Source organism: Pollicipes pollicipes, unplaced genomic scaffold (genome assembly GCF_011947565.3).
Source record: "Pollicipes pollicipes isolate AB1234 unplaced genomic scaffold, Ppol_2.1 Scaffold_3447;HRSCAF=4054_pilon_pilon_pilon, whole genome shotgun sequence".
NCBI classification, from domain to species: Eukaryota; Metazoa; Arthropoda; class Thecostraca; order Pollicipedomorpha; family Pollicipedidae; genus Pollicipes; species Pollicipes pollicipes.
In genome coordinates this window covers 35004704-35014969 of record NW_023596297.1, presented here as the reverse complement: position 1 = coordinate 35014969, position 10266 = coordinate 35004704, and the positions used below count along the sequence as shown (strand labels likewise).

Sequence of the window (10266 nt, the reverse complement as noted above, 5' to 3'; positions counted from 1 at the left end):
AATAACGCGAGCGCCCGCCGCCTGAGATATCAATTTGGCGTGATGAATGCGATATATTTCGATAAATTGGACAGTATGCGGGAGGCTGAGTCCAATCCGAGCCGACCGCGCGCTTCGATGGGATAATCAGCCCGATATCAATGGAACAGGGGTTTTAGTAGATTGGCGTTTAGTAAGTCCCATGTGGGACGTCCCATTGCGTCGAGATTCGCCAATCTGGAGACGGTGTGAACAACGGAGTGGTGGACAGCGATGCTATAACTTTGTCCTATTGCAGTAATCCATCATGATTGTGCGCTAATTTTAGAAGACATGAAATTTGAGCGATGGAAATCGTGCCATAAATTCCGAGTTATCGAACTTCCTGAGATTCGTGAGAAATGAGATTTAGCAGCGTGAAGTTTGCGTCGATGATTACCCTCTCACTGCTGCTCTGCCTACTCAGACCCATACCCATCTAGTTTAGCTACTCGTCATACTTATACTCGTCTAATATGACTGTACTTGAATAAGGCCAGCAACTTCAGTAGTTAGATTGACTTCCATACGAACGCACCGCGCGCTGAGTTCGACAGTTGTTTTTTCAGTTGTAATCTGCATTGGTCTTTTTCCCTTACATCTAATGTAAGAGTCGAAGGTTGGCAATTATTAGAAGATTACCAATGAAGCCAGCGCCGGCATGCGGCATCGTTTTCCCAAGCATAAGCGGTGGGCGAGCGCTTATGCTTGCGCTTATCGGTGAACGCTCACCCTGTTCCCGATTTCTAACAGAGTTTCTAATGGGGATCGTGAATCAACCGGTGAACTCAGGCCCCGCGCATACGTGGCATCCCTCTCTTGTGAAGTCTCTTCTGACTGCACTTCTAGAGAGGCCGGAACCGGCCAGTTGATACGGTGTTTGCTCGAAGTTCTTGTCGACGTAGTTATTGTGCGCACCTCTGTTCTTAATCAGCTCGCTTCTCTTTAATCACGTGTGTGATGTTTGAACACCTTTCTAGTTTTAAAGAGCAGCGTTTTGTGGTTGAACTGCATCAAAAGAATAATTTGGGATCATTTAGCATGCACGGGATGAATATGTTGAGTGACTCTGAAACAACATGTAAAATTTAAATCAGACTTTTTATCTCTTAGGATTGTTGATGTCTATGCTTTGACCAACAATCATTTACGGCCTTTTAGTCCTTTTTTGTTGTGAGAGATATACCATACCACCTCATATGCTTCTCGCTATTTTCAACCCAGGTATGGCGCGACTCACACACGCGCGATACATGCATTACGTAATCATGTGCAATGCATGGCTTAGCACCAAACCGTCCATAACGGCGGCACAGCTTTTGAATGTTTCATCGCGGTTGATTCATCCGCGAAAAAATAACACCTGGCGACTATTCAAATGCAGTGGTTGTCTGCTTCTTAGTAATGCACCAAAGTCGAGACCGTTTCGTGACATTCAGTCATCCCAGTGGGCACATTACCTCACGCTTGATAAAGCGAATCTGAGGCCCCATCGCGATGTTGCGGTAGCTCACAAACGCAGGGGACTTTCTACAGATCGCACGCCCCTCTATCCGGGCCTTACTTTGAAAGGTCAGAGGGAGGCGCCGGCGGCGCGCCGCAGTCGGGCCCACCTGGACACACCTTTCCCCTCCTTTCCAGAGGCCATGTCCAGCTCCAGGCCACGCGAGCATCCTGAGCTGGGGTTCCCGAACGGGCTGGGTCGGCACCAGGCCAGCAGGGACAGCGGCGAGCACCCTGAGCTAGGGTGCCCGAACGGGCTTTTACTTTGCATTGTCGAGTGGTATTTTACGAAAACGCTCATCGCCGATGAATTTCAAAAGCTGTCAAAAGATACCACCTGCAGAAAGAATTTAAGAAAAATATATAATTAAAGTAGATTATGTTATATCAATGTGTTTATACTTTCATTTTACCACTGGCTCGACATCATCACTTCTGGCGTGGAATTCGAACAACCAAATGCACACATATTTCGTTTTTGTGAAATTCCGCTTGTTTGAGGTAAACATTGTTGGCGTTTGCAGGCAGCATTGCAACTTTCCGAAAACCAGTAGCCAGTGAAGGAAAATCTTTTAAAAAGATGGGGAATCTGGGTGAGGGGACAGTGGCGATTTTTTACATCGCTTCTCTCCATGCAACAAAATAGGATAAATCATTTTTCCAGACCACAAGGCAGCCGACTGCCACTTGTAGCTTCTGCTGTTCCGATCAGTGGCCCAACAGGATGAAACTGAAACACTTCCTAAGCACCGGCAGCCTATTAGCCCTATGGCCATATTTAGAAACTTTGCGAGAGCTGCCCGTTCGAAAAACCTGCAAGTTTGATCAGCTTGCCAGCGCCGACGCCGCTTCGGCGCAGGTACGAGAGATTGCCCTTGACACATGCATTACCGAATAACAAGGAGCTCGATTCCGAACATCGCTGATTACCTTGCCATCTGGTGAGCACAATGCACTGCAATTCATTTCCCAATCCAAGGCCGTGACGCATGATTCCGGCCAAGCCTCGCAGCCCCCAGCGCCATATATTTCCCGGAGTAGTTTTCCTTCCTTCAAAGTACGCACTTCAGGCGCAGCACCATACGCATTACGCTGAAAACCGTGTAATCAAGACCTTTATTCCAAGCCAGGCTCATAGCCTCGCCCCAACATATGAGCCCCAAAGGTCAAACCAGCCACCATCTTCTCCATAAGGCCCCCGCTTCGAGATCAGCGCCCCCTGCAGCGGCGGCATCAGGCCGCGTCATAAATAACATCACACATCTCGCTCTATGCAGCGCCCACCCACGGCGTGTCGCGGCGTGCCCCCGCCACGGGTCGCCATACCCCGCGCCATTCGTCTGCATTAGCGGCGGCTGGCCGGGCCGGCCGGCCGCCGGCGCCGGCCGGGCCGGCTGTAAAGCGCGCCCGCAGTCCGCTGAGGGATGGACGCCGCCCGCCGGGCCCGCCGCTCGTTATGATGCGTAATGTGGCCTGGAGGGCAGGCCCAGCCGTTAGGCGCGCGGCGCCCGTAATGGCCGGGCGGTGCGCGGGACTTGTACGGCTCGGAGGACGGCCGGACCTCGGTCAGTCACGCCCGCGCCGGCAGAACGGCGCGCGTCCTCCCCGACGCGGACGTGACGAGGCGGGCTCGCGCGGTAATGGCTGGGCCGGCCCTCGGCGAGCGGGCCGGCCATTGGCGCCGCCACCTTTCGGGTGGTGGTCCGGACAGCCCTGGTGACGTATGCCGTGAGGGGGATTTCAGCGCGGTCCTCACGGGCACCAGGCCGATGTGGTACAGGCTGGACGAGCACCTGTGCGCCAGGATGGTGTCATGGTGTGATAATGGTAGGATGGGGTCAGCTTCTCCTCCCAATTTTGGTGGTGAAGTCACTCCCACGTCTGTCAGACCCAGTCCGGCCCACCCCCGAGTTTGGTGGAGTGTGGTGAGAGGCACTCTGATTGAGTCTAACTCCAGGGATTCGGCAGACTCAGAGCTGCCGAGCACGTATTCCCAGTCTTGACACACGAACTACTCCAACTTGCGGATACTTCGGGTTTGCCGCCCGGTTTCGGCGACCCCCGCTCCTCCCCCCGTCCCCCCCCCCCCCGTCCTGCTCCAGCCGCTTTCCAGCGCGTCATTTCGGCGCTGGCCCTGTTCATATCGCCGCTCGCCGCTCCGGGCGGCGGCCGGCCGTCCATTTCTGCCACAGATCTAAGCCGCGGCATCAAATGTGTCCGACGCTGTCCCGGTCCACTATCGAATGCCCGTCACAGCAGCGATCCTCTATCTTCATCCGGCTGGCCGCGCCGGCCTCCGACATCTTGGGGAAGGGGGGGAGGGCAGGGGATGGGGGCGCGGCTGGCGCGGCCAAATAGCCGGCCATGGCGCGCGAATGAAAACTGATGGGAGCGCCCGTGGCGGCGAGCAGATGCCGCCCCATTAAAGTATCCTCAGCGACGACGCTCCGCCGAAAAGTGAGCCTTCTATCATCAAGGTCACGGGCCGCTTAATGCGCGGAGGGTTCCGCTCCCTCGCGCGCTCCGAACCAGCGGAGTCGTCCGAAAGCACAAGCACTGTTGCGCCCCTTACCACTCGGCAACGTTACATCGGCATGGGGCGGCCACAGCGTTTTGCTCGCTCATCCACCACGGCCTGTGTGGAATGGGGAGAGCTTTGCGTTCAAATGGGATGGAAATTGCGGGTGCCAGCTGGCTGACTGAACAGATTGAGGTTGTTTTGCGCTTGCGAGGCCTCTGCTAAACAGCAACGCATCGGCGAGCGCTGAACGATGGCTAAGCTGGCAACATGCTCAGCATGGGATTCAGTTGTGTAATTTCATCGTTTGGGTCTTCATCGCTCCGATGGAGCCAACCCGCCCATTATACATCAGCTATAAGTGGTGGCGTTGAATGGTAGGTTGTGCCGCCACACACGTGCATTGCGGAACAGCATACCCTCCGTTCAGGGTGCCCTGCTTCGGATTTCCAAGCGCAAAGTGCCTGCCAGTTCACCCTTGCAGTTTTCATGACCGGGCCACTGTCAAGCCCCAGTTCGGCTGGCTTTTGCCATTCCCCAGTCGCATTTGACGAGTTTCCATCTGGGCCCGCCAGTCTCCGAGTCGTAAATGTGTCGGTCTGCAGCTGGCTGTCGGTCCTTGGCGGTTCGGTCTGACCGTGACCGCCCATGCCTGGCGCAGACCGAGCCAGCCCCCAGCCAGGAACGCTGCTCACGCGGCGATGCTCCCCGGAGCAGCGCATCAAGCCACTCAGAGTCTATCACATTGCTCGGGGCTGCGAAGGCATCACCCGGCTACATTATGGATGCCAAGCTGCCTCACTACGTCTTCTTGACGCCACATCAACAACGAACCGACGCGCGCAAGTGTCGCATACATAAGTAGCTTCTGCGCTGTCATTATGGAGGTTCAATTTGGATGGCTTCCAGGGAAACAGGAGAGTTCTCGGTTTTTTCTGACTCAAAGTAAAAAGTGAGACATTTTTACAAGAATTACGGCATATTAGCCACGATTAGATTAGGGTCGATGATATAATGTAGGCCGAATTACGGCCGGCACACTCTTAGGCCGATGCTCAAATGTTCGAAAAGTGCGCGAGTCATTGTTGATCCATTGCTACCAGGTTAATTCATTTTAACAAAGGTGCGTAAGTTCAGAGCCCATGACGTTTGGTAATGAAAAGTATAAAATAATCAGTGGCTAGTTTAGCTAGTTTTGATGCCGTGACAATTATCATTACCATTTTTGAGCAGCTAGCCAAGGGAGCGTTGGCGAATTTGCCTCATGGTTAAATACGAGTAGCCATTTTTTGGGTCGGCAGCTAACCGACCAGGTATCGGCATCTAACCGGCTAGCCGATTTTGCGATCAGATTTAGGTTTGATGAAGCAGGCATACAAACCTACGCAATCTGGTCTGCGTCGCATGGACATACACACTAAACTTGTGCCAGGCTGACGGGCGCGTCCTTCTAATAAATGCCCTAGAAATCAAAAGACGGAGAAAGATCAGCTCTCCTCGGGATTGCATGCTATCATCGTAATTTCAAAGTGCTTAATTTCATACGTTTTGAAGGAGCGAGGCCCCGTTGGCAAATAACTAAAACCGGGGTCTTGAGTTGGCTTCACGTCAGATTTAGAGTAAGTAGCCTTTTTCTTCCCTTTTAACCGCGTGTAACCGATTCCAACGCACCCTAAGGTCTCAAGAAGAGCGCCAATTTACCACAGTCCTTGTAAATTTACCAAAGCCGGTCAGACCCCAGGAACTTCGTCGGCCCTCTCCCTGCATCGGCCAGCTGCGGCCAGCCGGCCAATCAATGGCTAGCCGGCCAGCCTGAAACCAGCCTTGTTTGCCTGTTCCATGCACACAGCGTATGGTCATCGTCCTTTTAGCCGTAACTTATATGCTTTGACGAGCTCCTCGCGTTTGTTGAACTGGAATATTTTCAAAAGGACTACGCTATTCAGGGCTATAAATGGCAACAAGTTGTTGACAAGAGCAGCTTGACGTATTACTCTCCCCACACACAGCTCGATTGCATTAATGATCGGACTGTTGAGTAATTTTAGCTACTTGAAATACCAGTTCTTTACATTATTTCAGTTCTTTTTGAGACGTAATGTCTACGCTAATATTCAGGACTTAAGAATCACAGAAACAGCAGATGATGAAGCAAGGTAGGTTAGCGTAGTTGCCAGGTGCCACTGCTGGACAGTCCAGTCACGTTGTCTGAGGATGAACTGCACGTCAAAGTCTCCAAATCTTAACCTCCCGGTGTGTTCATGCATTTGGTCGCTGGCTGCTTATGCAGAGTTTGGACGTTATTCGTCCATTTCACAGTCAGCTCTTATGTCACTGTCTACCAAGGCTAGCCACTGATAAAGATACCATTGGCGTTTATTGTGGTCGGCGTTAAATCACAAACGTCACGTCACTTGAATATACATCACTGATGTGACCTTGGGCCTGTCAAAGGGTTCTGGAGTGATTAATCGCCATGCGACACGATGGGTTCGAGTGCAAGAACCTTAAGCGTATTTTGAGTTGCGTCAACAATTTTGATGAATATATTTTGTAGGCATATTTGCAACACAAGGGCGGGAAACTGTTGTGTTGTGCGTTTTTTGGTTCTTGTGGGGACGATAATGAACCTTTACGATGCCAGTAGATACTGGTTAAACGCGTTTTCAAGCAAACATTGGTAATTTTGACAAAATTCAATGCTTTAAGCTGGGTACATGCCCAAGAGTGAGTAAGCTTTGTGGCTATTAGCACAGCTTAAAACGTGGAGTTTTGAGACTGACCAATTCTTGCCTGATAACGTTGTTTAAGCAGCGCTTCCTGGTATGCTGTAGAGAAATATTCTTATCATAAGAAGGTCAAGCTGATAATGCCAAAAATCAGCAGCTCAAGGCCTCTTTTGATTACTTCAAACTGTTGCATTATTCAGCGCAAGAGCACTGCATGATGACACAATATCCCTTAAAAGAAAAGGTAAAAAAGGTGAAAAAATGTCGTGACCTGACTGACTTTGGGTCGTCCGCTTGGCCAGGTGCGTTTTGTTTTATCCAGCCACGATGCACCGATTGAATATCCTCCCATTAAAGGGTATTCGGTAGCATTATCATACGCGCGGGGAAGATAGGTAATATGCACAGTACTGTAAAGTTTATGTGGAAAATATCCTTTTCCTTCCCGATGTGACCAAAAATGCCAATTTTGCCAGGTTTTTTTGTCGTTTTGGTGAAGAATGTTTGGTAGTTGCTACGCAACATATCCATTAGCGCTCAAGATTTACACAAATGGGCGTAAAGGTGGATGTAAAGATCATTTTGGGGCCATCTGTGGACTCCGATAGATGAATAATATAGTAGTTATTGCTTAACTCATACCAAATGTGCTCATGCCATACCTCACCATCCATTACTTAATACCATAGTATGAATTGGTGCTTACAAACCAGACCGCTTTCAGAAATTACCTTAGTTTTTAAGTGCATTTACAAGAAGCATTATGCATCTAAATAATGCAATACTGCTAGCCTTATTCCTCGTAGAATAGCTGAGAGAAAAAAGAGACAGACGCATTGATATTTCGACTACATGTCGAAACGAATTTTATTTCAACATTATTCGTTTCAATAAAGGCATGCACCCAAAATATCAATACATCTGTCATCTCTGTTTGCTCTTGGTTATTCTACGAGGAACAAGGCTAACAGTATCATGCTGTCTAGATAGTTTTTTTTTGTTGGAAACAATGAGTAAAGCTAAACAACTAATGCTCGACAACACATCCTATGGTCCTGGCTTGAAGCAGCTTTAAGCTGTAGAAACACGGATGTAGTCTGATGAGGTATCACTGATTGGATTCACATGAACAGCATCAAAGTAACTTTAAAAGTAAAATAGGAAAATGTAAATCGCAGCAGAACTAGCCACTTTATCGTTTATCTTTTAGATACACACAAAACTCGGCCACATGGAATAAAACAGTAGATGACTTAGTAGGCCCACACCCAATGAGACTGAGAGACCTACTACCGGCTCCGGGCACTGCCTGAGGCATTTCGCCACTCATAACTGACGGGGGATCAAGAGTATGGTACCAACCCCGATGTCTCGTTATCTAATCAACGGATCGGAAAAAAAAATCGAGCGGCAGGCAGAAGCCTTGTTCAATCGTGCCAAGGCAAGTTTGAGGTGACAGCAGTCATCGGAATGATGACGTCATAGGTCTCGTGCAATGCCTCAAAATCGCCAAATCTTTGAACGTCTTCAGGGCTCTCTAGCACTCGCAGCAGTGCTCTTGCGGCTTTGAAACTGGAACAATACGAAAGTACGCGTTTATGCACTTCAGAATGATACGATGTTAAGAGGGATCAATGGTCAAGGTCAGCTCAGGTCAACATCATATGGGGCCTAGGTAAGGTGACCAATCCAAACATGATTGCTTTGCTCTACCGGCTCAAGTTGTATATAGGAGTCATCGGTGAGGAAAGATGTCAGTCGTACCCTTACCCGCCGGGCTTATCACAAACAGACGCAAAAATCACCTTGTTTCAGCAGTTGCAAGCTGACTTTATATGACCTCTAATGGTGACCTGGTATGACCTTCTACGAGTGCTAGTCCATGACGGACAGATCATTGGGTGGTCGATGATGGTATGAACGCAATCCAAGGCAAGAAAGGGGGCCGCCAATTGTTGCGTGTAGCCCCCAAAATATAAATGCAATAGTCCCAGTGATGAGGTCATAACAGGAAGTCCTGACCTAATGTGGTGATATTTTTAGTCAGGAGCTTGTCAAAATAATCGGCTGTCGGTGCTGAGCATTTGGGAATCTCATTTGTCATAGATCGGAAGCTGTTTTCTGAATTGGAAGGCGGTTACTTTTTATGACCCCTCCCCCAGGCGGCTACGCTTTTCGTAAAATACCACACACGTAAAAGAAAAGCAGCATTCAAACATATCACGCTTCTAACTTCGCACACTGCCTCATTAATTCTACTGGTGCCAAAAATTTCAACGTTCTGTTCTCAACTTCCTCCGCTGTGTCTCAGTTCACCTTATTCACGTTGTTTTACGTCGTGCTGGGATCTCATTTGATTGTGGAACTAAGGACAAAAATGCGTCGGCGAAGTCGCGCAATTAAGGCATGTTGGCAACTAGTCCGAATTAAATGATAAACTAATTATGCTATCTGCGTGGTGCTATGTGTGATGCGTCGTCAAAACGGTCGTTATTTCCATGCAACTCTTCCACCTGTTTTTCCTAGATGGCACGATTTGCAAAACACCTGGAGGATTTTGCGCGCAGAGCCATCTAGCACGATATATTTACCGGATCTCTCCACTCCACTTTGTTGCCGCAATGAGCTATTAGAAGCTTCCACGTGCTTGCATTCACTGCTTGGCAAACAATGTCACAGATGGTATGAAGATTACACTGTCAAATATATCGCTCTCCGCAACGAGCACGAAAGACATGCAGCCAGAGCGAGAGAGAGAGAGAGTCGAGAGAGCGGAGTGCGACACGTACCGGATACTCCTGAGGACGTCTCCAGTCGGCTGAACCCGAAGGAACTCGTTGGACGCGGTGGCCTGGTGATAGTAGCTCGTCTTCTCGTTGGGGAAATACGTATCGGGCACCCAGATGTTCTTGATAAAGTCGGAGCCGATGGTGAGCGCGTCGATGCCGTCGCCCACAAACGCCATGCGCGAATCTCGCCAGAATTGCCGGAAGAAGAAGTCGATGGTGAAGTCCTGCCGGTGGCGGAGCACTGAGGACCGCGCATCAGCCGGTGGCGGAGCACTGAGGACCGCGCATCAGCCGGCGCCGGGCACCACCGGTACCGGGCAGCGTAGCGCCACCAGCTGAGCCTGGCGTCGCTACATCGCCCCGGCACGGCGCGCGCGTAAATCACAGAGGCGACCGTCGACTGCCGGTCGGCGCACCTCCGTGACCGCGTGGCGCCGTCACGGCGACGGGCGGCCTCGTAACGGCGCCTGGACATGACAGCCGACGACTCCCGCGGCACCGCCCAAAACACGACACCCACCGCATGGACAGAAAACGGCAAAGCTCGAACATGCGAAGCTGGAGCGATTCTAGGTTAGTGTGGCTGTCTAGAAAACGCGAGTTAAGCATTCTCATTGGAGAATCGACATATTCGCTATTGAACAGCTGGTGACGGACATGAATCGCTCTAACTTTGCCCACAAAACACTTGACAACAAAGCCATTTCGG

At 50.3% G+C, this 10266-nt stretch overlaps 1 protein-coding gene across 1 annotated transcript in view; it reads right to left on the bottom strand.

The window, feature by feature from the left end:
• Positions 1–1591: 1591 nt before the first annotated feature.
• LOC119092491 (gamma-aminobutyric acid receptor subunit beta) overlaps positions 1592–10266 on the bottom strand; it is a 53734-nt gene continuing 45059 nt past the window's right edge. Inside the window, exons 4-5 of the mRNA XM_037215452.1 lie at positions 9558–9781; positions 1592–1715 (exon numbers count right to left, since the gene is read on the bottom strand). Coding sequence (XP_037071347.1) covers positions 1592–1715; positions 9558–9781 — 348 coding nt within the window. The remainder of the gene's footprint in view (positions 1716–9557; positions 9782–10266) is intronic.